The following is a 25,978-nucleotide window of genomic DNA, read 5'->3' as shown; positions in this document are numbered from 1 at the left end:
CCCAGTGTCACCACCATCCTTTTCCCTTCCCAGTGCCCCTTAGTGGACACTGGGGATGGGGCAGGGATGCAGGGCTCACAGCAAGATGAGAACACCAGCACTTGCCATGGGGCTCAGAGGTCAAAGGGTGCTGCATGCCCCCTCCTGAGAGGCCTTCCCCCCCACCCAGGTCCTGCTTGGGCCCCAGGTCTTTGTGGCCGTGGATTTGGGCCCCTCCACGGCTGTACAGGGGACTCTTGGGGTAGGGGAGGAATCTGCAGCTGCTGGGCCAGGTGGTCGTCAGCCTACAGCTTTCCTTGGCTCCTCTCAGGTGGGCTGTGGGCTGCACATGGCCCAGCAGTCGTGGGGGCTCCTGTTCCTGGAGGGCCAGCTCCAGTCTGGCCAGCCTCATAAGTGCCCCTCTCAAATTCTGGGGAGTGTGGGACCACCTCAGTGGGTAGGAGGAGGGACATGAGGAGTCATCTAGAGGTCACTCCTGGCACTACTGGATGAGAGGACCCCATGGGGCAATCCCAGCACATCCCTTTCCCTGCTGCCAGTCCAGGGGACCACAGCAGACTGCAGTGTGGGTCCTTCATGCCACCTGTTCAAGTGGCCCAAGGCCTCAGAGACCAGAGGCCAGCTCTGAGAGAGGCTGCTAGTCACTGCTGGTTTTATTGGCCAGATCCCCTCAGGTCCTCAGGAAATACTTCCTGTGGTGGTATGTGAGCAACACTTGGGGACACTTACTGAGGGTGTCACCTGGGGACACTTCCTGTGGAACTGTGATTGTGTCTCCTGGGGAGCCGTGAAGGTGCCGCCTGGGATGTGTCACCATTGCCCTCATTCAGGCTTTCTTCCTCCCCTTCTTGTTGGACACATGCTTTCAGAATCTCCTGGGTCCCTTGCTGGCATTTCCTTACCTCTCTTCAGCAGCCCAGTGGAACTGGTGTTGCCCCCCAGCTCCCCTGGGAACCCAAGCAAGAGGCCAGTGGGTGCCACTCGCCTGCACACCATCAGTAAGCATCAGGCCATCCTGGGCTCTGGGCACGTTGGCAGGGCTACAGGTAAGGGTGGGTCCAGAACCACCTCTGCATAGTAGGAGCTATGCAGAGGCCTGGCCGCCATCATTGGCATCGGTGTAGCCTGTGTTTGTTAAACACCAACTGTGTGCTGAGGCCCAGCTCTGGGCTCTGGGTACGGCTGTGAGCATGGCAGGCACAGATCCCTGAAGTTTTGCACACCTGCTGAGATGGAAACTCCTTTCCCAAGCCAGGCTTCCATCGTGTCAGGATGCCAGGCTTCCATCGAGTCAGGATGTAAAGTTGGATTGATGAGCCCGTGGTGGCTCGGGACCTGGGGCAGCTGGAGCTTCAGCATCTCTGCCTGCAGCCAGCTTCTCTGGTGACAGTCCTCAGCCCGGGGCTCCAAGGAGCACCCTAGGGAGGGCCTTGCTGCCCCAAGGCCAGCACAGGTGCCAGGCTCACACCTGCTTCTGCCGAGCTTGGGCAAGGCTTCATGCTAGGCCAAAGATCAGGCCCGCATTCACTGGCCAGGCTCCTTGGGAAACTCACCCCTGTCACCCTCCCCTCAACCCCCAGTTCTGATGGCTCACCCACGCTCATTTCCCCTGTCTGTCCCCACCCATCCTTCCATCCCCCTTCATTCCCCCTCAAATGTAGCCCTCCCAAGATGGGGGCTCCTTCTCAAGGTCTGAGTGTCAGCCTGACAGCCCATGCCCCACCCTCACACACAACAGGGTCTCACATGGTGTCATTGGTATCTGTGTCACTGGCACTTAGCTGGTTTTGTTCTCCCTCACCCCACAGAAGGACATGGCCCTGAAGCCACATGAGCGGAAGGAGAAGTGGGAACGTCGCCTCGTCAAGAAACCTCGCGAGTCAGAAAACTGCCCGACTGCAGAGCCGAGTGAGAACGGGCGGCCCCTGGAGGCAGGCAGCTCTGAGCAGGACCTGGAGCCCACCTGTGACCGAGGGAAGAAGAAGGTCCCATTGCAGCCCACCAAGCAGGTGAGCACCGGGCCCCACCCCTGCTCAGAACCAAGGGCTCTGTGCCCCCCTTCCCCCGGGCAGCCTCGGGGCCACACCCGCACCTGGACACCACCCGTCGGCATCTGGGCCTGCCTGGCAACGCGCTCCATCGTTGTTGGGCGTGGGGTATGGGGCACACGTGGACTGGGGCCAGGGGTAGCTGCCCACTGAAAATCCGTGAGTCCTGAGCAGAGGCAGGAGACCTGCCTTGCGGGGGTTGGGGGGTCACGGCCAGACAGAGGCCAAACCAGACCAGGATCCTAGGAATTAGGGGCGGGGTGCTCGGCTCAGGTGGAGCAGGAAGGTGCACCTGCTGATAGGCTGGCCCCGTTTCCCCTTTGCGTCTGCCAGGCTCCGCCGACTCCAGGGTGTCCAACATGACTGTAACGTGTGGGGACCAGGCTCATTGCTGGGTGCCCTCCATCTGCTAAACTTATGTGAAACGCAGTGTGTCTGCGAGACAGGGAGGGAGTCATGGCACTTGTGGTTGGTGATCCAGGTGCAAGGAGCAGCCCTGCCCGGGGGCCTTCTTCTCCAGCCGCTGGGAGCAGGCCCCCAGTGGAAGGGGCCATCCTCGCTGTCCCCCAGAGCCCAGCTGGCATGGGGCGGGGAGAGTGGGGCCAGGGACCTTCTCCCAGAGGACAGGGTTCTGTCCTAGGTGTCGGCTCAGTACTGCAGCTGCTTTCCTCTCGGGGACTCATTGGTTTGCGCCTTCTTTTCAGAGAGGGGTTCTTCTTGGTGTTTCACACTCCACTCTCAACTCCCTTGGGGATTGGAATGCTGGTGAGGGGGCAGCATGACTCAGGGACCCGGGCTGGATGGGGGGTCTGCAAGCACACCTGCCCAGGTGGACACGTGCTCTTTCTTCCATGCAGGTGTGCTCCCCAGAAGGGGGGCCGCTCCCAGCCAACCACTGGGACCAGAACGGCCCGGCCCAGCACCAGCAGCAGCTCCAGCCCAGCCAGCCCCAGGGGTCACTCCCAGCCCCGTGTCAGCGCTGCCAGCCCCGTCGGGCTCTCCCGGACCCCGGGCAGCCCTGCCAGCCCCAGCGGCCACTCCCAGGTCAGCGCGGCTGGCCCCAGCGGTCACTTCAGGGCCCAAGACAGCCCTGCCAGCCCCGGCGGTCACTCCTGGGCCCAGGTCAGCCCTGCCGGCCCCAGCAGCTGCTTCCAGCCCCAGATCAGCACTGCCGGCCCCAGCGGTCACTCCTGGCTCAGCCCCGCCAGCCGCGTTGGGCGCTTCTAGCCCCCAGGCAGCGCTGTCGGCGCCTACGCTCCCTCCTGGCCCCATGGCAGCGTTGCCGGCCCCTGCGGTCCATCCTGGCCCCATGTCACCTCTGTAGGCCCCTGTGGTCCGTCCTGGCCCCATGGCACCGCTGCCGGCCCCTGCGGTCTGTCCTGTCCCCATGCCACTTCTGTCGGTCCCTGCTGGCCCTCTGGCACCGTTGCTGGCCTACACGGTCATGGATGGCCCCGTGTCTCCGTGGCCAGCCCAGCCGGGCATCCTCAGGACAGCGGTGCCGGCCCCTTAGGTCACTGCTAGCCCAGTGCCAGCGGTGCCAACCCCCACAGTCACTCCTCATGATGCGTCCACGTCGCCGGCCCACCAGCTCACTCTCAGGCCAGTGCCGCTGTCCCCGGCGGGCATTATTGGCCCCGTGCCAGCCCCGAAGGTCCCTCTTGGGTCAGCCCAGCCGCCCTCGGCGGTCACTGCTGGGCCTCAGCCAGCCCCAGCAATTAGTTGAAACCCCAGAGCAGCCTGGCCCCCCCAAGCCTTCATTGCTGGGCCCTGGACAGCCATGCCAACAAAAGCGGCCACTCATGGACCCAGAACAGCCTCACCCACCCAAGCGGCCACTCCTGGGCCCAGAACAGCCGTGCCGACGAAAGCGGCCACTCCTGGGCCCGAAACAGCCCTGCCAGCCCCTGCGATCACTTCTGGGCCCGAGCCAGCCCTGCAAGCCCCAGCCGTTACTCCCCATACCTGAGCGCCCGTCGCTCCTGGGCCGGCCAGCCCCACCCCGCCGGCCTCTCCTGGGGCCCCCAAGCCAACCTCGGCAGTCGCTGCTGGACCTGGCTCGGGCCCATCAGCCCCAGCTCTCCCTCCTGGCCCTGGGCCAGCCCTGCCGGCCCCTGAGGTCACGACGGACTCGATCCTCCACCCCTGCAGTGGCCCGCCAGGCCCCATCTGTGAGCCCTGGAGCCTGATGCCTGTTTTTCCAGACCACCCCAGGTGTGGCTGTGCTGGGCCGGGCCAGGGCCCCTCACCCCGCGGCCTGAGATGTGTTGTCAGACTGGCCAGAGGCCTTCTCCAGACAGGCCAGGCTACTTGCAGTTGGAAGCTGAGGCTCAGCAGAGGCGGGAGCCCCTGCAGGGCCGCCACAGAGCCAAGGCCCACCCACGCCAGGAAGAGAGGAGAGGACCCGCAGCATCTTCCCACCTCCCCGCCACACCCGCCCCTGCCGTGCCCACTGCTTTGTGATGTGCACGCTCCTGGGAGAGAGAACACAGCTGTCCCCCAAGGGCTCAGGCTTGTGGGGGCTCCCTCAGCATCTTTCTGTGCCTCTAAAGTGCCCACATGTCCTTGTATGTTGGAGTTTCCGTGTATACCTGCCCCAGGTGTGCTGCCTGGCGAGTGTGCATTTGTGTGTGCACGAACGCGGTGTGTGGTCTGCAGGTGTGCGTGTGTACATGGTGTGTGTGCAAGTGTGATTTAGGGGACGTGCCGCTGTGGGCCTTGCCCTCCTTATGCTTCACCCACCCGGCCAGTTCTGCATTTACCGCCCTCCCAGGCAACATGTGGGCACAGCTAGAGCCAGGCCTGAGGTTCTTCTTGACTTCCTTCTGGCAAAGGGTGATGTGTGTCCATCTCCAGGGTCCTTTGACTGTGTGGAGGGGACACGAGGGGTCCTCAGGGCCATCTCTGGTTGAGTTGGAACTGCTGGTGACAAGGCAGGTCCCCCTCAGGACTCTATTTCCACCCCAGTGGCCCAGGACTGAAGCAGAGGTAGGGGCAGAGTCTCCCATCACCCCCCCAGCTTTGGATCAAGAAAGCCTACAGGGCCCAAGGCCATTATTGGAATGTTCCTTCTCAGCCTCCTTTTCATCTCCTGCAGCTAGCTTTCTGGCTGTTGGTCCCTGGGATGTCGCCTGTCAGGGCAGACCTCACACTACTGGGCTTTCTCTGCCGCCCCCCACCCATCTCACACCTGCGCTTAAGGGTCACTCCCCTCCTTGCCCCAGACCTCGGGTTCAGAACCGCCCCACATTGGTGCTCCAGGAGTCCTGGGCACAAGGTGGGAGAGCACCATCAGCCACCTGGGGTGCCCTGGCCAGGCTCCCCCCAGGGCTCCGTGTGCCCAGTCTCACAAGGTTGTACAGCCACCCCTGTACCTCCCTGGTTCACGGAGGCCACAGAGGTATCCCCTCCCACCCCCCGCATACATACACCCATATCCAGGCCCAAGCCTTCCTCCGTGCTTATTCATGAGGACCCTGGCCCTTCTGGGGTCCTGACTGGCCAGGGAGGGGTCTGCCCTACAGCCTGACACCCAGAGTAGAGCCTCCGGATACCTGGTCTCCTTCCCAGAAACATGGGGCTTATTTTTCTGATTAAAGAAAATAAAAAGCGCTGTGCCATTATTTTTATAACAGCATCAGTGTTTGTAATTTAACAAAGCATGTGTCCTACAGAAAGTGATATATTCCAACAGGTGATTTTCTGCACATCTGGACTTGCCTCTCGTTCATTACATTCCAGCTGAGCTGCAGCAGAGCAGCCAAGGGAGGGGATGCCTGGGGGTTGGGGGGGGGAGATGGTGTGGTGTGGGCTTTGGGGGATTCCAGCTTGCCGTAATCAGCCCCCAGCCACCCTAGCAGCCCACTGGAGGGACAAGCTCTTCCTGTCCTGTTTCTCAGAGCCCCTGCTCTGAAAGGGGTCTTTTTCTAGATGCCACTGAAGGTGCTTCTCGAGATCTTGTCATTGATCCCTCTGATACCACTGTTGTCTTCATGAGCTGAGGGTGGCAAGGCTTCAGGCCACCCCTCCCTCCCACTTCTCTGAAATCCTCCCAGTCTGAGGGGCAGTGTGAGCAGATCTGCCCCCTGGGCCCAGCGTGCACGTTTGGACATGTCATGGGCAGGCCAGGACTGGACCTGCAGCCACTGCCTTTCTAGGCTTCTGTGCCCTGGGAATGTCGGCTATGGTGCTTGGGTGCCACTTAGTGGCAGAAACAGAACTGTGGGGACACCAACTGACAGAAGAAGAGGGCTGAGCCCACAGGGTCCCCGCGGCCAGGGCCTGGCTGCCTACTTTCACCCATAAGGGCCCACTGTGGGTGAACTCCATGGTGAGTGGGTGGGGCCTGTTCCCTGTGTCGTCACTGGCTGAGGAAGGGGATTGGGTTGCATTTGAACCCAGAGGGGCCCACCTGTGGCCACGGCTGGCCTTGCGTTCAGAGTGCTGGGACCCCGAGAGGTGTGTACTTCAGCTAGGCACCACTGGCCGTGGGGGGACTAGACTACACGCATTGCGTCCTGGGGGACCCACGATGCCAGGAGGAAATATAGGTCCTGCGTGGCCAGATTTCTTTTTGAGAGCAACTGGAAAGCTGGATTTTTCTGTGGGTTAAGTGATATTGAAACATTGGTGACTAATTCTAATTTGATGACTCACTTTGCTGGCCAAAGGGCACAGCTGTGTGGGCGCAGCGTGGCCTGGTGGCAACTGATCTGGCCCTGAGGCCAGGGGTGTGAGGTGTAACCCACCCTTCCCTGGGGAGAGTGGGGCAGCCCAGCCTGATGGGTGAAGATAGAGTGAGTCTTTAGTGGGTGTTATGGGGGCCTGGGGGATGCCCCATGTTGTCCCAGGGCCCCCCTGGGATGAGACAATCCTAAGCACAGTGCTTCCGCCAGGGCCTCTCCTCTGAGCCTCTGTAGACTGGGCTGTAGGGGGATGTGTGCCACCTGCACATGAGCCCCTGCCTGGTCCCTGCTAAACCTGTGATGAGAAGGGCAGCAGTCGTGGTCGTGGTTTGCTGTCAGGTGGAGGGGGCGGTGACCAGGTTGGTCCATCCAGGAAGTGGCAGGTGGGGCTTACTGTGAGGGGGCTTACTAAGAGACCCCTTGGGACCCCTCAGTGAATGGCGGGGCAGCCCTTTGGGAGGGGCACGGTGGGATGGGCAGATGAACCCTGATGAGGCGACAGGTTCCCTGTCCTTGAAGGGGGTTAGCGCGCCACATGCAGTGTCCACCCGGGATGCCTGGTTCAGGCTGGCAGTTTCCTGGGGAAGACAGCTTGTCTGTCACCATGCACCTGTCTCCCATATGTCACGTATGTACTCGCGCATCTCTCCTGAGCGCAGAAGTGCTCCCCAGGTGAACATCCACTCACTCCCAACAAGCTCTGCTCCTCCATGATGGAGATGCCCTGGGAGGATGAGCCCCTGGACCAGCCATTCCTAGCATGAGGACTTCATCAACACCTAAGTCACTGCTTCCTGAGCAAGGCGGGTCATCTCTGCCCATGGAGTCTCTGTTGTAGCAGGCACAGAATGTGACTCAGTCCCTTAGTACATTAGAAGAGGCAGGTGTGCATTGTGCAACGTCTGCATTCGCGTTTGGCTGGGCCACAAAGCCAGCTGGCCCTCCTCCTGCAGCCAGAGGTGGCAATGACCGAAAAACATTTATCCCTAGTGGCTCACCAAAGGTGGGGGTGGGGTGTCTAAGGAAGACAATGGCCATGTCTGCCCATCTGCCCTTGCCTGGGGGCTTGGCAAAAAACCTGTCCCAGGGTGAGATGGGGCTGGCAGGGGGTGGTGCAGCTGAGACTGAAGGGGGCACCAGCCCAAACCCTGGGAGGGGTCCCAGGGGTCTTGTTAAAAGGCAGGTTCTGACCATGCCTGCAAAGCTTAGAGCAGTGCTCTTTGATAGGACTGTGATGTGAGCCACATTAGGAACATGAAAAGGAGAGGCAAATTGAATCCTGATGTATTTTGACTCCATATACCAATAACTATGTGTATCTGTGGGTGCAGAGGGCTAGTGGGGCCACGTCATTTTATACAAGGGACTTGAGCATCTGTGGATTTTAGTATCTGCAGGGGTGTCCTGGAGCCCAATCCCCCATGGATACTGAGGGGCAGCTGTATTCAATATGAAAATTGTCAGTGGAATATTCTGCTTTATTTTCGTACCAAGTCTTGGAAAGGCAGTGTGCAGCATTCTCATACAGCCCTTCTCAATTGAGACTAGCCTCAGGCTGGTCCAGTGGGACTCAGAGCAGGCAGGCTGGGGAACATCCAGAGGTGCCCTACCCAGTTCGCTTTCTCCTCACACTGCTAATCCTGTTATCTTTCTCAGTCTTTTGTTCAGCCAGCCCTTGGTTTGAACCCCCAACACAGGACCGTGAAGCCCGGCAGGTGTCAACCTAGAACCTCTCCTCTGAGTATCAGGCCTGCATATCCAGGAGCAAGGCACTCTGCACAGATGCCATGGCCCCTCCTTGAGCATGAACAAGCCAGAATGCATCAGCTCCAAACCTTTCCCTGGTTTCAGTGATGAGCCTGGCGGCTGCCCTGGGAATCAAACCAGAAACAGGGAGACATCTTCCACTGCTCACTCCCCCAGCCCAGGCCAGGCCTTTGCTTCCACCTCCTAATTGTCCCTCCAAATGGGATTTTACTAGAAAGTAATTCAAAGCAAATGAAAACTCACCCTATAGAATGTGTGCAGTGCTGCTAAAGCAGTGTTCAGAGTGACACCTCTAGCTTCCGTGCTCATGTTGGAAAAGAAAATGGGTTCAAGATCAGTGACCATGGGAAGCTAGAGGAAAAAATCCTAAAGAAGAAAGGAGAGAATGCAGATGAGAGTATAATTAATGAACAAGAAATAAATAGTGAAAACTAACAAAGCCAAAAAGTGTTTCTTGGAAAACATCAATAAAATTGAGAACACCCTAGATTGAAAAAAACACAGGTTCCCAGTGTTAGGGATGAAGAAGGGAATTCCACTGCAGGTGCTACGGACATTGAAAGGATGGGGCAGAAACAATTTTATTCTGGTAATCAAATGGCTTAGGTGAAATGAATGCAACTTAGTAAAACTGACTTTTAGTGAAATAGAGGATCTGAATAGTCCTGTATCTATTAAATTGAATTTGTAGTCTGGATGTCAGTGCATACCCATCACTGCCAGCCCGCCACCATCTTAACAGCTAAGAGAAGCTGACCTTCCATAGTTGTCCCAGGCATTATCTCCAGGTTTCACCGAGTATGGTTAGCCTGACCACACCCTGTCAGACAAGCCTGTTTTTCAGATGAGGATACTGACAGAAAAACAAACAAATAAAACCAAAGAAGCATCCAAGTAACTTGCCCAAGACAAGCAGAAAAAGCAGCTGAGCCAGGGTTCAAACTAGGTGGCTTGGCTCCAGGATCTGTGCCCTTGACCCTGACCTTTCCCTGAAAGACTGAAGCAGTGGCAGCCACTGTCTCCTGTCTCCCTGCCCTTCTGCAGGCTGTGAGGCTCCTCTGAGGAGCCCATCTGAGCATGCTCTTGCCCTGCTGAAAGCATTCCAGAAGGTTCCCTTCATCTGCAGACAAAGTCCTGGCTCCTGGGGATGCCCCATGAGGTCCTTTGGGGCCTGACCACCCCATCCCCCAACCTGCCTACTTTCTGGGTAACTCACCCTGGGGTTCAGCTTCCCCACTTCCATGGTACGATTGCCCACTTTTTACCTGCACCCCAAACCAGGCCTGGTAACCCCAAGTCTGGCAAGGCCTGGGCCCCTGGAGCCCCAGTAAGTGCTGAGGGAGTGACACAGAGTTCGGCCTGTCTGTGCTCCTCAGCATCACATCTATTTGCCGGTTCGTTGAGGGCTTTTCTCCTCACTCACAAGACAAGTTTCCAGACTGGGCTGGCTTGAGTCCTTCCAGAAAAGTCACCCTGGCCTTTGGCAGATGAGCATCGTGGTAGCTGACACTTGTTAGCACTGTGGCCTTGGGCGGGTGACTGCCCCTCAGTGCCTCAGTTTTCTTATCTGTACAGGGGGTTAATGACACTCCTTAGGGGTTTTCAGATTCAGTGAGTTCATTTAAAGTCAGAACCCGGGAGTTCCTTTCGTGGCTCAGTGGAAACGAATCTGACTAGTATCCATGAGGACATAGGTTTGATCCCTGGCCTCACTCAGTTAAGGATTCAGCGTTGGGGTGAGCTGTGGTGTAGGTCGCAGATGCAGCTCGAATCTGGCATTGCTGTGGCTGTGGTTTAGGCCGGTAGCGGTAGCTCCAATTCAACCCCTAGCCTGGGAACTTCCACATGCCGTGGGTGCAGCCCTAAAAAGAGGAATAAATAAAGCAGAACCAAGAGTTCCCGTTGTGGCTCACCGGGTTAAGAACCCAGCTAGGATCCATGAGGACGTGGATTTGATCCCTGGCCTCACTCAGTGGGTTAAGGATCTGGCATTGCTGTGAGCTGTGGTGTAGACTGAAGACGCAACTTGGATCCCACTTTGCTGTGGCTGGCGTAGGCCAGCAGCTGTAGCTCCAATTTGACGCATAGCCTGAAAACTTCCATATGCCGTGTGTGTGGCCCTAAAAAGACCAAAAAAAAAAGAACCATGCTGGCTCCTGGCCAGCCACTGTACAAGGTCTGAATGGTTCCTCCCACCTGCACCTGTCCTGAGGCCTGGGCTATAGCTTGAGGGCAGCCGCATGGGGCTGCTCTGGGTGACTCTTCAGCCCTCCTCTTGCTGCACCAGGCTGTCACTGTGCCCGCCCCACACAGGAGGTTTGGCTCCATACAAAGACGCCTGCCCCTGCTGCCTCCATGGCCCCAGGCCAGTGACTCCTCCTTTCTGGGCCAGTTTCCTCATCTGTCAAGTGGGGCCTCAGGACTACTTGTTTCTCAGGTGGTTGAGATGAAAGACTCAGCTGGCTTCACGGCCTGTGCCGTGCTAGATCCACATGTTTGCTGTTGTTATTGCACTTTCTGCTTTATCATGTTCTTCACAGCATAATGGTTTCTCCCGCTTGGCTTTGGCCTCCTTGGCAGGCTCCCCTGGTTCCCTCAGGCAGCCATCCTGGCAATGCCCGTGGGCCAAGCCCTTGGCCGTTCTGCAGCTTGGGCACCTGGGCTGGGGCCTGGGGCCCTTAGGGACCAGCAGGCTGGGTCGTGGGGCACAGAAGCAAGGCTGCTCGCAGCCCAAACCCCCGCCCCAGAAGTGGCCCTCATGACTAAGCACCAGGCCCATGGGGCGGGGAACTTGCTGGTGGGCACAGCTGGGAGGAGGGTGGCAGGGAGCGGATACCTGGGCATGGCAGGCACCCACCTCTCCTCCCTGTCTGGCATGTTGTCAGCCCATTGGGCTCTGTTGTCACCCCCTGTCTGAGTCCTGGGGTGCCAAGATGACTAAGACAGATGACAGTCCCTGCTCTCAGGGAGCTGAGTTCCAGACAGGCATGAAATGAGTCGGGGATTTTGAGGTGACAACAGGCCTGCCTGGAAAGGGGGCTTCTTTAGATCAGGGGGGTGGGAGGCCTCTCCCAGGGGATGGACCCAAGCTGAGGCCCAAGTGACAAGGAGCCCCCAGCCATACGCCTGGGAAGGGGTCACATTTCTAATGACACAGGAGGAGGAGGGCTGGGTAGGTGTGTGGACCGCCAGGAGGAAGGCTGTTACAGTTGGAGGGAGGTGCTTGTGGCTTGAGTCAACTGGACAGATGGGGACAGACAGGGACAGTGATGGAGCAGGCTGAGCGGCTAAGCCAATGAGAGGAGGTGAGATGGAGCACAGAGGACCCTGCTCCAGCTCTGGTGGCACACACACCTAGCGTCCACATCACAACTGTGGGGCAGGTCCCAGCTGCACCGCCCCTGTTCCCCAGCAGAAGGGAGGACCACACAGGCATAGGTGGGGCAACCCGACGCACACACTTGCTCATGTGCAGATGGTGTCCCCAGAGCCTGCTCCTCGGGTGGTGGCCAGCACCCCCTGTGCAGTCTGTTGTCATCTCCATCCCATCTCTGTCCATCCATCTGTCCACCTTTCCTAGAGGAAGGATGTGGAGCAGTTGGAGGGGGGTGGCCAGCCTCAGGGGGCAGCAGCTCGCTCCCTGACCCCAAGCTGACTGTGGAAATACTCGGTCACCCACGAACCACCAAACCCCTCATTGTGCCAGGCCCTGTGCTAGATGGTGGGGATGAAGGATAGCCCCTGCCTGATGGGCACCAGCAAGGACACCTGGGGCCACAGCAAATGGTCCAGCAAGGACACTTGGGGACAAGGAGCCTGAGGGGCCTTCATTGGCCTGGTTGATGCAGGAATGAAGGGAGGGTCGGGAGGCACCCCAGGAAGGAACAGGGCCCACGCCCAGCCACCCCAGAGGACAGGGGACACCAGGGTCTCCTTACTGTTGATTCCCTCATCCTGGAGCCTCCATCCCCTACTTGCATCCCTGAGGACCCCCCCCTTGCCACCCCTCTCACCACCCTGGGCACCGACAGCTGCATTACCACGCTTCACCAGCAGGCGCTGCTGTCAGCTGGGTGACACCTGCCTCAATGCTGAGCCTCAAAGGGATCCTTCTCCACCCTGACCTACAGAGGGGTTGTCATGTGCATGCAGAGGAGAGGCTGTGCAGGCAAGTTGGGGAGGAGGGCCCTGGCCTTCCTCACACACTGCAGCATCTCATCTGCCCATCAGCCCCCTTCGTGGGTGTGTTTGCACAGTGTGCATGAAGTGTCTCCTCCCTGGGGGGCCTTGTGCCTCCCTGGGCTGCTCTGAAGCCCAGGCTCCCTGAGACAGCTCCCACCCAGGTTCACCACAGAGCACACCTGGGGCCAGCGAGCTGCCAGGCCTGGGGAAACTCAAGGGGCTTCCTGGGCAGAACTAGGTTTACAGCCCTTGGGGCAATGATGTAGGGAATGATGGAGGGGCCAGGGGCTGAGGTGCCCAGGAGGCAGTGGGGTGGTCCTCAGCTGTGGCATAGACCAGGCCTCGGACCATGCACTGTGAGGGCTTCAGGTAGATGGGACAGGCTGTCACCTCCCACTTAGCCATGCCAGGCACCTGCACCAAGGGTTAATGGAAGGCCACAGAACACACTGGACATGGGGGATCAGCTGGAACAAGCAGGGACTGCGGGGTTGGGGGCAAGAAGGCAGATGGTTCTCATGGATAAACGCAGCTCCGTCTCCTAGGCAGCTGGCGGGGGCCCAGTCAGGGCCATGGGCTTGACCTTTGGCTGCTGAGTCAGCAGGGGACCTCTTGACTTTGGGGTGCATACTGGAATACCCAGGGGGCCCAGGAAGGTCTCTGAGGTGAGACCCATAATATCTGACCCCTGAGGAGGCCCAGGGGCTTTAACGGTTTGCACAGGGGCCCCGAGAGGAAATCGGGGTGCCATGAGGAGCAGGGGTGGAGATGGAGTGCAAGGAGGAGGGGTCTCCACCGCAGGCTTGAGTTGCCACATGGCCCCAGAGCAGGGAGGCAAGTGTGTGTGCACATGCATGTTTGCTCATGGACACAGGGTAGGGTGCTGTCTGGAGCCTGTGCTCGGTTTCTGCAAGGGCACCCTGGAGGTGGCCAGGGGTGGGCACTGATCCAGACTCCCTTCTCACCAGGACAGTGGCCCAGCCAACTGGGGGCGAAGGGGTGGTTTCTGGTGCTTGACGGGTGCCTGATCCTTCCTCCCGCCCCAGGGCCTGTCCCCCACTGGTTTGAGGGAGACCATGGGTGGCCTCAGCCACCGCCCCCTTCTCAGGGTCCCCCAGGGGCTGCAGCCAGGCCTTGCCCTACCTCTTCCCTTCCCAGGCCTGCAGGTGTGGAGGCCAGTGTGGTCCAGCCATGGGTCTGAGAGCACCTCCCACCCCTGGGCTGGGCTGGGCTGGCATTCAGGAGGAGAGGCATGAGTCAGGGCCCAGAGCCCCTGAGAATGTGTGTGAGCTCATGTGCCTGCCTGAGAGCTCTGTGGGATGATGCTCAGGAGGGTGAAACTGGCTAATGAGCTTCTGCAGGGGTTACCACGAATGGCCATTCTGGTCTCACACTACGCAGCTCCAGGGCCACCAATCCCACTGTCAGCACAGGCGGTGTGAGCATTGTAGGCACAGAGCGGTTTAGGGAGGGCAGCGGTTTCTGCTCGTCTGCGCACAAGGGCTATAAGGGTCGTGGGAACCTCGTGTGCACCCTACTTCATGTGGGGGTCTTGGCCAGGTGGGCAGGTGTAGGAGTAGGCGGGCATCGTGTCTGGACGTGGGGGCCATCTGGGATTCTCGGTGCAGTTCCTACAGTGTGTTCCTGCAAGTGCTGGTCTGTGAAGGGGTGTGTGGGTCTGGAGTCCCGGTGAGTTTGCTCGCTGTTGGGGTGAGGGGTGCCAGGGCGTCCCAGGCACAGATGGGTTCCTGTCCCCAACCTGTGCAGCTTGTGGGGCAGCCTTGGGACACTGCAGTCTCCTGACTCTTGGGCCCCTTCTCAGCCACACCCCCTGGGCTGGCCGCCAACCCCCCACACCCTGAGGGTCTGATCACCAGGGGGGAGTATGCATTACCTACCTACACCAGCCTGGGAGGCAGATGCTTCCTCCTGGGGGTGCAGCTGAGCCTGGGCTGGGCTGCCCTGCTAAGGAGGCGTTTCTCTGTTACTGCCAGAAAGCCCAGGGCCTCAGGTGCTCCTCAGATGCCTCAGTCAGAAGGTGGTGTCCCTAACCCTGCTGTTCTGATGGCAGCACCCTAACTATGCTGATCTAAGGGAAGTGTCCTCTCTGTACCAACTCCTGCCCCACTGCTGAGGTCCGTGACCTGCCCCTGCCAGGTTGAGGGCAGTGCCCTATTTGCACATATCCACCAGTCTGAGGGCAGAGTCCTGGCCCTGCCAGTCTGAGGGCATGCTGTGGCGGTGTGCCACCTTGCAAGAGCTGATTGTTAGGCGTTCAGGAATTTTCCATACCTCACAGAAGCCGCAGGTGCTCCATCGTGGGGCTCTCGAGGCACTCCCCCAGGGACCCCTGCTTCTCCCTGCAGTGCCACTCCTTTTCTTCTCCATAGCTCTGGAACCTGCTGCCTCACCTTTCAGAAGTATTGCCTTCTCAGTGAGGTCCTCGCTGGCAACCCTGGCTCTGCTCTGCTGTTGACTTTCCAGAGCACCTGTGGCCATCTCCTGACCCCATGCAGGCCTCTTCTTTGTAGGCTTCAGGAGGACAGGGACTTGTGTCTGTTTGTGTTCACTGCCCGGAATAGAGCAGGCGCAGAGGTACTCAGTAAGCCTCGGGTGGGTGGATGTGTGATGGTGGATAGTGGGAGGGTGAATGGATGAATGAGCGGGTGGATGAATGGACGGTGGATAGTGGAAGGGTGAATGGTTGGATGGGTCAGATTACAGGGGGGTGGATGGGTGGGTGGGTGGACCATAATGCCCAGAGGTAGGGGGCACAGGCACAGGAGCTCCCCACTGCTCTCCCAGGACAATCAGGGCCCGGGGACTCTGATCTTGTCTCTCCAGCCCCAGCTGGTATGGTGGCATGGCATCTCAGGCCTCCTGGCCTAGGTGGCCAGCAGCATTTCTGAGCCACTAGGAGGCAGGCAGGATAGCCAGACCCCAGCTTGGACTGTTTGGGCTCTTGGCCTAGGAACAGAAGCAGGTGACTAGTGTGTCCAGAACTGGGGTGGTTTCCAGGGCACAGGACTTGGTTTTATAAGATTTTCTGGGAAATGGGGCTTTCAGAGCTAAAACTGGCCACCTGAAGAGGGACGACAGACCCCAGCCTGCCCCATCCTTCAGGGCACCACTGAGGAGTCAGGCCCAGCTCAGCGAGAAGACAGCTTGTGTGAATGTCTGAATTGGAATGTGGCATCCTCCCTCATCACATTTCAGCTGTGTGCGTGTTGTTCTTCAGCCCCTGCTTCTCCACCCCTTTTGCTGGGTGTCCTTGTGCAGTGAGCAACCTGCACAGCCATACACAGCAGCCTTGCCCCAGACCTTTCCTCTCTCTGCAGTGTCTCTGGGCCCAGCCTTCCTCTTCTTGAGCAAGGACCCTGCCCTGAGTCCAGCCCAAAATACTGCCACCCCCAGCAGTGAGTGTGGGGCTCACAGGGATGATTAGTAACAATCAGAGCCATCTCAACTAGAGCACCCCCCACCCCAAAACTTCCCCAGAAGGCCTGATGACACATGATTCATGGTTCAAGTTTCAGATTCAGCAAGTCTTGGGGTGGGACCTGAAGATGTCTTGCATTTCTCACAAACTCCTGGGTGCTGCCGATGCTGGTCCAGGGACCCCACTTTGAAAACCATGGGACTAGGAGATTTGTTTTCTGCAGAGGCTCCCTGCCAGCAGGCAGTGAGGAAGGCCCCACCCCCACCTCAGGCACTAATCTTCCCTCCTTTTGGTGAGGCCTGTCATGGGGTCCAGGGCCCAGAAAGGCTCATCCCCCAAGGGTAGTGAGAGCCCGACTGGTGACAAGAGTGATACCTGGTGGCTTCTCGGTGCTGGCTCTGGGCTCAGGCTCACAAACAGAAGTGCCTGTGAGGCACATCCCCATTTCACAGATGAGGAAACTGAGGCTCGGGGACAGTTAGAAGGGGCAGCATTGGCCCAGGGTCTACGCATTCACCACTCAGCTGAGCAGGATGGAGCTAGTGAGGCTGGGGTCCCTGGGACGCATGATGGGGGTGTTCCCGCCTAGGGTAGGCCTGGGGCCCAGCCCTGGGCTTCCGCCACCACCCTCCTCAGGTGTGCGTTCCAGCTTCCCCAGAGGGTTTGCCTCACCTGGGCCCTTACCCCCAGGGCTCTGAGCTGTAGAGAGACACTGGATCTGTGTTCTGTCATTATACTTGGCTGGCCACCCAGGGCAGGGTCCTGTGGCTTTGCAGGTTGTACCCCCACTTCAGGGCTTCGAGTGGCCCTGGGGACCAGGGACTCTGAGAGGCTGCCTCGAGAGAGGCTTCTGGCTGAGCCCACCATGGGGTCTGCAGGAAGAAGGACTCAAGCCATGAGAGGGTTTCCTGGGAGAATATTCCAGAGTATAGCTAGCACATCTTGCTGACCCGTCCTGACCTTCCACCCTAGCTGGTGTCTCTAGGGCTGAAGGATGCTTACGGCAGAATGGCTGGGTGTGGAGGATGGGGCCTCACAGACCCTGGCTGTGGGGCAGGGTCTAAGCACTCCTGAGAGCATGTGTGCTGGGCTAGGAGGCCTGGAGGGTGGAGGGGAGGGCAGGCCATTCACACACCCTCTGGTGTCCCTTACACTGTCCCACAGGGACATTGGCAGCCCCCGGGGCAAGGGTCACCGGGTGCTAGGCAGCATGCGGGCCAAGAACCACCTCCTTGGTCTGCTGCTAGGAGACAGCAGACACACAGACCAGGGCTTGGACTGTCAATGCACATCCAAAGCCATGGCAGTGTTCTAAAACAGAGAGGTGAAGGGTCGGTAAAGCTCAGTGGTCCCGGGGCGAAGGCCTGAGGGCAGCCTGGAGCCAGTGTGGTTCAGGGCAGTGACTTCTAGGCCTGGGGGGGTGAGGCTCAGGGTCTCTGATGTGTGTCCTTGCCCTGCAGCTTTGTGAGGTTTGAAATTATTTCTAGGAGTCCCATTGTGGCTCAGTGGCAATGAACCTGACTAGTAACCATGAGGATGTGGGTTTGATCCCTGGCCTCGCTAAGTGGGTTAAGGATCTGGCATTGCCCTGAGCTGTGGTATAGGTCCAAATGTGGCTCCGATCCTGAATTGCTGTGGCTGTGGTGTAGGCCAGTGGCTACAGCTCCAATTCCACCTGTAGCCTGTTTAACTTCCATAAGTCACAGGTTCAGCCCTAAAAAAGCAGAAAGAAAGAAAGAGAGAGAGAGAGAGAAAGGAAGGAAGGAAGGAAAAGGAAGAAAAGAAAGAAGGAAAAAAATTGTTTCTAAGTAAAAAAAAAAAAAAAAAAAAAAATGCAAGCAGGACTCTGGGTCCACTTCCTGCACTGTCACTTAACCTCTCTGGGCCTTGGTTTCCTCTTTCATAAAGTGGGCACAAAGCGCTTAATCAGGGCTTTTGTGTGAGGAGCCAAGAGCTGAAGGCTGGCCCTCAGCGCAGCCAGGTCCACCAAAATTCTGGCAGATAAATGACAGAACAGCACCTGCCCTAGTGGCTATTACTTGCTTCAGTCCACAGGTGACAGAACTAAGGCACAGAGAGGTTGAGTGATGGCCCTGGGACCCACAGTGAGGAGTGGCTGGTTCACACCCAGCTCTGCAGCCCTCGCAGCCCTGACTGCTTGTGGTGAGGACTGAAGGAGGCCCATGCGTGGTGTGTGTGCAGGAAGCAGGGCTGAATTCTCTTGACACCTGATGACCGGCCTGACCTGCGGCCAGTGGAATGGTCAGAAGTGGTGGGGAGGCCACTCCCCATCCAGAAGTCTTTTAAGTCATCTGCTGTCTGGAGGAAAGGAGGACAGAGCTGGCAGTTGATGTCACCATGCTGGCTCTTAGCTCTCCTGGGCAGTTCTTTCCCATCCTGGGTAGGAGTGGGTGTTACAGAGGGCTTAGCTCTGCCTCTTCCACCCCCTCCCCGGGTTTAAGGACAGAGGTGGGGTTCAGGGAGGAGCCTGAGGCCCCCCCCCGCCCGCCCGCTGAGCCCATCTCTCCCTGTCCCCAGATGAAGGTCGCGGTGTCCAGAGGGGGCGACCACAACAGTGACGGCGACAGCTTCCGAGAAGCCAGCAGCTCCCGGAGGAGCAGTTCCCGGGACCAGCTCAGTGACGTGAGTACCCCAGCTGCTCACCGGAACATTTCTGAGTCCCTGGGGGGACTGCCAGGCCTCAGCCTTCAGCAGACACTGCAAACCCTTTGCTTAGGGCCTGGTGTCTCACTTGAGGGTTTTGGGCTCACAATTCCCATTCCCCTTCATTAAAACGTGGTTTTTTACCAATTAGGACTTCCCCATCTGGAGGGCTTTAAATGGGGACCAGGCATTAGGCCTTCGGGCAGGGGTGTGGACAAGGAGGCAGGGCTGCCAGGAGACAAGCCCGGTGGGAAGTGCCTCCGGCCCGGTGAGTGGGTCCAGGACTGCGCATGAAGAGCTGGAAGCGCTCCCACTTGCCCAGGCGGGCTGACCCTGTCAGCTAGGGTGTCTTTTGGTTCGTGCCTTGATGCTAAGGTGGGCACTGAGGGCTGCATGGAGGGAGGGTGCCCCACTGAGGCACAAGGTGGCCTGGGTCTGGGGACACCCTGTAGTGTCCTGTCTAAAAGCCAGGTCCCTGGAATTCCTTTTGTGGCTCAGCGGGTTAAGAACCCGACTAGTATCCAAGAGGATGTGGGTCGATTCCTGGCCTCACTTAGTGGGTTAAGGATCCAGGGTTGCCATGAGCTGTGTGTAGGTCACAGACACAGCTTGGATCTGGCATTGCTGTGGCTGTGGCTGTGGTATAAGCCAGTGGCTGCAGCTCTGATTCGACCCCTAGCCCAGGAACTTCCATATGCTGCAGGTATGGCCCTAAAAAGACAAAAAAAAAAAAAAAAGATAGGTCCCTGAGCTTAGGTCCCTGAGGGCTGGAGGGGCTTGGGGCCCAGGGTAGGGGTGACCCAGGCAACACACAGGGGCTCCCACCAGGATTCGGCCAGTGATGGGGGTGCTGGGTAACCCTCCATGGCCTCGGGTCTCCCTAGAGCTTAGAGAAGGGGGATGGGGCGGTGTAGGGAGCTTGGGCTTGGGGTGGGGATGGAGGGGCCCTCAGGGGGCGGGAGAAGAGGGAGGGAGGACTCAGGCAGAAAGGTCCCTACGAGGAGGCGAGGAGGCGTTGCTCGGGGAAGAGGCTTTGTCTTCTTGACCCCCAGCTGCAGAAGTGGCCGCTGAGCGGAGATGGGTTTTCTACGGGGCTAAATGGAACGAGTCGTCTCTCATTATCATCTAAATGGGGGCTGGGGGAGGGCCGGCGCGGGAGGCCAGGAGGAGGGCCTAATTGCCCAGCTCCGATCTTGTTGCCACAAGATGGGAAAATAGGCTGGTAATTGTCTGGGGCCGCGGGGGCTGCCCTAGTTCCAACTCCTCTAATTGCCGGCCGGGATGAACGGAGGCGGTTCTGAGCACAGCACGGGCCGGCGTGAGGGCGCAAGCTTGGGGGCGGTTATGGAACCCTACCCACCTCCATGGGCAGGGCCTGGGGGTGGGGGACCCCCTCCAGGGTGAGCTCTGCCTGGCAGACCCCCCCATAAGCTGACCGCAGGCCCTGGTAAGGGTCTGCGTGGGTGGGGGAGGGGCCCCCTAGCCCTACTCAGCAGAGTGGTCTGGCTGCAGTGGTCACCCACTCTCCCAGAAGAATCTTGGTATCTGGACCCCCCCCCCCCACGCAGACCTTGGTCTGTGGGTCCCACACACCTGAGGCCCGCCCTCACCCAACCTGCCCAGTCATCTGTCCCCCTGTGCCTCGGGTGTCAACCCTGGTGAAACACACCTAACTGGTTTCTCCCATCAGATCTGAAATGCCCATTTGAGCCCAAGCAAGCTCGTCAAGGGTTATCGGGTCACCCGCACATGGCCTCCAGGCCAGAGCTGACCCTGTCTGACATCTGAGGCCCCAAGTTTACCTACCCAGCTCCTCCTCCAGGAAGGCTTCCCAGGGGTTCCCTGCTGGACCCTGTGACCCTGGAAGGCTGGTGGGTGACAAGGGACAAATCGACCTGGGCCCCCAGCCCAGAACCACATGTGGAAAGGGGGTGGGAGGCTGGCCAAGGGCTGAGCCCATCCCTCAGGAATGTGGGGGCTTTGCCCACCTCTCTGTTGGGGAGACTCCTCTGGGGTGGAAGGGTTCTGGGGCGGGTCCTCAGGCACAGCCCAGGCTGTTTGGGGCTCTGTGATACTCGGCTGTGGGGCCTCCAGTCCTCAACCCCCACCTGCCCACAGTCCCAGCAAAGAGCTGGGAGTGGTCCAACAGGCCTGTCTCAGGGTCACAGCATCAGCACCCCCAGCAGGTGCTCTGACTCCCCTGGTCATCAGAGGCGAGGGTGGCCTTTGGGGCCACAGCCCAGTTCCTGACTGTCCCTCTTCCTTCCCCGCAGAGCTCGGCGCAGGCGGTCTCAGGCAGAGGTTACTCCGTAAGTCTCCTGCCCCCTTCTGCTGTCCTCTCCCCGCATGCCCCAACCCTCCACCCTCGGGGTCCCCAACTGTGCTGAACGCTGCCCCCAGACTGGGAAAGGGGTTTGTAGAGGGGTGGGGACGGGGCCAAAGTGGGCAGAGGTGCAGAGGCAGCGCCGGTCCTGGGTCCTGCCCTGCAGCCCTGGCCTGCAGGAGTAGGGGTGGGCTAGGGCAGTGGCCTCTGGGTCTCATGGCGCAGCACTCGGTTTTGGGAGCCCAGTCCTGGAGCAGCCTGTGCCCTGACACCCCCTCCTGCAACCCCCTTCGACCTGGCCAGAGGGGGTGGACAGGGGCAGGAGGGAGCCATCCTGCTGCAGCCTCCTTCTCCCCCAGCCCCCTCCTCATGACTTTATTTCATTTCCCCTTAAGTATCAGGAGGAACGTTAATGACACCATAAAACCCAGAGCTCCATAAAAGCCATTTCTGCAGATTTACAGCCGTTTTGGCTCATTGGAGGGCAGGGGCCTGGGCTCCGCCCGCCTCATCCCTGCGGTCTCTGATTTACTGTGAGTTCCAGAGTTCCCGGGTTTGACAGGCTGGCTCTCTAAATCACAGTGGCTTTTTATAGGGTGTGTAATTAACCCATTAATTCCCTGGGTGGCAGGGACAGCCATGGATCCCTGGCCCTCTCCCTCCCCTCCCCCAGCTCCCTGACCCCCAGGGTCTGTCAGCCAGGCAGCTGCGCCTTCTGCCTCTTACCAGGCCAGGCCATAATGTCTTCCAGCCTTTGATCTGAGGGGTGCACCCTTCGGGGCAGTGGTCCCAAGTGCCACCAGAGGGATGTCGTCCTGGGAGAGACTCTGCCCTCCTTGGGCAGCCTTGGTGCTCTCATCTGTGGTCACAGTCATGGTTGGTGGCCCTCTGCTGCTCCTTCCTCCCATGGGCCTGGGCAGCCCTGACATGCCAGCTGCTCCTGGAGTTGACCGAGTTGACAGAGCAGAATTCAGGCCAGGCTAGGCCAGCGCCGGACTCCAGCAGGCCTGTGCTGTGGGAGGCAGCTGGTAACATGCTGCATGGTGCAGGTCAGGACTGGGGAAGGCTGGGACAGTGATGGGGAGAGGGGGCCAGAATGCCCACCAGCACGCACTGGTCCCACGAGGCTGCGACTCTTGCTGTGTCTGAGATGCCCAGGCCAGCTGGGGTCTGTCTCCCTGCCCCGGGCCTCCTTGCCAGAGCCACTGGGCGGCCCTTCTGCTTCCAAATCAGCATGTGTCATTCGTGGTCTTCTCCCCAAAATGCTGTTTCGAATGTTTCCTGGAGAAGAACCTGTAATTAACATGCCAGCTGCTTGCAGCTTAACCCCCCACTGCCGCTGCACAGGAGTGACAGATGGTGGTGGGCAGGGGCCCCGCCTGCTGCTCAGCTATGGGGGGCTCCTGAACCGTGTCTGCAGGCAGCCTGTGTGTGTGCACCAGGCCCTGGTGCGAGCAGGTGTGTCTGCTGGTCCCTGACATGTGCCGGCCGGCACTTCAGGGCACACAGGGTCAACCAACCCTGGTGGCCCTCTTGTCTAGTTGACATGGTGGCAAGTGGGGCTGCCCCTGTGGCTGGAGGAGTGGGAATGAGTCCAGAGGACGCTTGCCAGCAGACAGGCTTGCGGCTAGGGGCAGCTCAGGGCGGCTGCCATCCTGCCTCTGACTTGACGGTAGAGCCCTCAGACAGCTCGGGTGTTTGTGGCTTTCAGTGAAAGGGGAATGTGTGTACCCCTGAGTGTTGACATGTGTCTGTCACATGCCTGTGTCCGAGAGGTGGTGTCCCTGTGCGGCCATGGCGGGGCTGCGCGCCTGCATGGGAAGCATTACATGTTTCTTCCGGGTACCTCTGTAGGTGTGTGACGGTGATTCTGCCGTGGGTATCTTGATGTGACCTGTGGCTACATGGCTTTGTGTGTAGGTGTCAGCCTGTGTGCCCCTTGCCGCCTGTGCATGTCTGCGCTTGGGTCCTCAGGCCCAGCAGGGGTTATGCTTATCCTTGCTTCTCCCAACAGCGTCCCTGCACTTGCTCAGCGACATGAGGCGTTTGTCATCTGACCTGGTTTATAGGCGTACTTGAAGGGGTTTAATTTGCTGAGATTTATCCCCAGCAAATCCCCAATTATTGCTCATCCTCAAAAGCGTCTGTCCCGAAAGCTTGGTGCAGCCTCCCCAGCCCGCCATCAGATGTTCGTTAGCGCAAGAAAATTAGTTAGAAAGTAATTTTCTTAATTTGGCTGCTTGCAACCAAGGACATGAGGATTCATCTCCTGCCGAAGCAGGGGACTCGGGAGTTTTCTTTATTAAAGAGAAATGAGAATGGAGACGCCTGCCGAGGCGGGGAGCCGGCCCTGCCCCCACCCCACGTGTGCTGAGTGGCTGCCTGGGGACAGGAGCAGAGGACACAGAGCAGCAGCAGTGATGCCGGCCGTGACACCAAAGCAGTTCTCAGGGGACCGGCCTGCGATGACCTGGGCAGGGGTCCTCACAGCTGTCCCCAAGGTGGTCATTGCCACCATGGTGATGGCTGCCCACCCTCTGGATGAGGACACTGAAGCCCTTGGACCTGAGAGCCTGCCACAGGCGCCCTCCATCAGGAGGGGCCTCTGCTCAGGGATGTACTCCTAGCCAAGCCCCAGGCGGGAAGGCTGGCCCTGCTCCTGACATGCCCCTTTGTCCCTGCCAACCTCTTCCACCCAGCACCACCCTCCACAGGCTCCTCAGCACCCACCTGACCCCTCCCCAGCCCTCGGCAACAGCGCCCACTTGGCTGTAGGCCTCAGAGCACCTCTGAGCCCACCCCCTCTCAATTGCTGGGATGGGTCTCAGCTGAGCCCCCACCCTCTCCTTGGCTTAGGCACATCCAAATGCATCTCTTCTTTCCTCCCTTCGTCAAACCTGGATTGAGCATCTGCCCTGCTGTGGTCAGCCCTGCTGGAGAGGAGGCAAAGCCAGCATCCCTGCCTCTGTCCCTGTGCCCAGGGCCTCTGGGTCTGGGAGAGAAGGTGCTGAGTAAAACAAACAAGTAGCGTCCTCCGTGGAGGTGGCGAGTGCTGCTGAGAAAGAGGCGGGCTTAGGGGGACGCTGGTGTAAATGGTGGGGCCAGAGACCTCACCCAGACATGGCGGGGGTGGGGGGTAGCCCTGCAGAGGCCCTGAGGTGGGAGGGAGCCACCACATGCGTGAGGAACCAGAGGTGAGGCTGTAACTCTGCACAGCAGAGCAGCGAGCAGCGCCTCAGAGGCCTAGGGCTGTGTGAGAGGCGGCCTCCAGCCCAGTTGCCCAGAGTTTACCCCACCTGCCAAACCTGCCAGGGCAGACACACACACACACACACAGACACACACACACACACACAAACACACACACACACACACACACACACACACACTCACATACATACCACGTAATTATATGATTGGCTTCATTGCACTCATACACACACACACAAACACACACACACACACACACACACACACACACACATTGCATAATTAGCTGATTGGCTTCATTGCCTTCAGGGGATTTCTGGAAATGAATTCTAAGTTGTTGGTTGGGCCGCAGACAGCTAATTTCCCAGCTAGACTGCTAATCTCCTGGGTCTCCAGGGCCTCCACACCTCAGGCTCCTGGCCCAAGTGGGTGCCGTCAGACATGGCTGAGCCCAGCTGGTGCCCTGCCACAGGACCGTGGAGGGAGGCTGCTGCGGCCTGGGCGTGCCCCTGGCCAGTCCCTTCACCTGAGAGCCCAGGCAGTGGGGCAGAGCTAAAACTAGCAGCTGGCAGGGCCCAGGCAGAGCTGACAACAAGGGGTGGACTTTCCCCTCAGTTGCTGAGGAAGTCTGAGGGGGCAGGGTGGGGTTCGAGGCTCCTTGTGGAACTACCTTGACATCTGGGGGGGTCACAGAGGTCTCCTTTACTCCCCTGTCTGGAGCTTGATGCCAGCTCATGGTTGGTGGCCTCAGCTCCCCCAACGTGGGCATCCCCATTGTGGGCTGGTTGGGCTTCCTCACAGCATGGTGGCAGGTTTTCAGGGTCCTGAGAGCAAGTCAGGAGGACGCGGTAGCAGTGATGTGGCTGAGGCTCCAGGTTGTGTGGCATGGCTTCCTGATCCTCTATTGTCATGAGCCCCCGAAGTTCACAGGGAGGGGCTATGGACCCCCCACCCCATGTCTGTGAGAGTCAGCACTTTGTGAGAGGGACACGGGCAACTGGGCAGCCCCAGGAAACACACGCCACTGCACAGAGGCCTGCCCCAAAAGGCTTCTCAGATGGGCATAGCAGCTTCTGCTGAGACACAAGCATGCCCACGCGTGTGACCGCTAATATCACCCCACAAACATCTGCCAGGCACCTGCCGTGGGCCAGGCCCTGTCTGGCACAGTGATGGGCCAGGCCAGCCGAGCTCTAGCCAAAGCTCTGGGCAGTAGCCCGTTGGCCCCAGCAGCTATTTGGCATACCTAGAGGCTGAAGGCCATGCAGCCGTGTGTGCTGACACGCGTGTGCCTCCCGCCACCCCTTTCTCCTGGAAGTGGTCCTTGTGGCTCCTGGCTCCACTGTCACCCACTCTGGCAGAAGGGGCACAACCCTGCCTTCTGGGAGCTCTAGGTCTGGGGCTCAGGAGGGCAGAGCAGGTGACCCCCTGTGGTGGGGTACAGAGCGCAGGGTATCTGGGTGGTCGCATGCAGGTCACCTGCCAGCTTTGCCCCCAGGAGCTGGGGACAGTGGAGGTTAAAGATGAGGTGCAGCACATGGTGGGGGACTCAGCTTTAGTGAAGCATGGGAGGACTGACAGGTGCCGGGGGTGCCCTGAGCCGTCCTGAGACCTGCCTGCCACCCACACACCCCCATTAGCAGCTCAGTGCCCATAGCCC

The 25,978-nt window shown here is 59.2% G+C and overlaps 1 protein-coding gene across 35 annotated transcripts in view; it reads left to right on the top strand.

Moving 5' to 3' along the window:
• FBRSL1 (fibrosin like 1) overlaps nucleotides 1-25,978 on the top strand; it is an 87,121-nt gene that overhangs the window by 14,784 nt on the left and 46,359 nt on the right. For 31 of the 35 annotated variants that reach the window (XR_014825819.1, XR_014825820.1, XR_014825818.1 and 28 more), the window contains exons 2-4: nucleotides 1,809-2,009; nucleotides 18,660-18,764; nucleotides 21,059-21,094. Coding sequence is in view for 30 of the 35 variants with exons in the window: in XM_084993500.1 (XP_084849626.1) it covers nucleotides 1,809-2,009; nucleotides 18,660-18,764; nucleotides 21,059-21,094 (342 nt within the window). In the remaining 5 variants the exon portion in view is untranslated. Of the gene's footprint in view, nucleotides 1-1,808; nucleotides 2,010-2,905; nucleotides 5,678-18,659; nucleotides 18,765-21,058; nucleotides 21,095-25,978 lie in introns of those variants that run through there. The other 4 variants (XM_084993504.1, XM_084993502.1, XM_084993493.1 and 1 more) reach the window with 2 other exon arrangements.

Source organism: Sus scrofa, chromosome 14, assembly GCF_054392235.1.
Source record: "Sus scrofa isolate SSC_HxYL_T2T_F1_AM1 chromosome 14, Sscrofa_HxYL_maternal_Yorkshire_Landrace_v2.0, whole genome shotgun sequence".
Taxonomy (NCBI): Eukaryota; Metazoa; Chordata; class Mammalia; order Artiodactyla; family Suidae; genus Sus; species Sus scrofa.
This window is presented reverse-complemented; position numbering and strand designations above follow the sequence as displayed.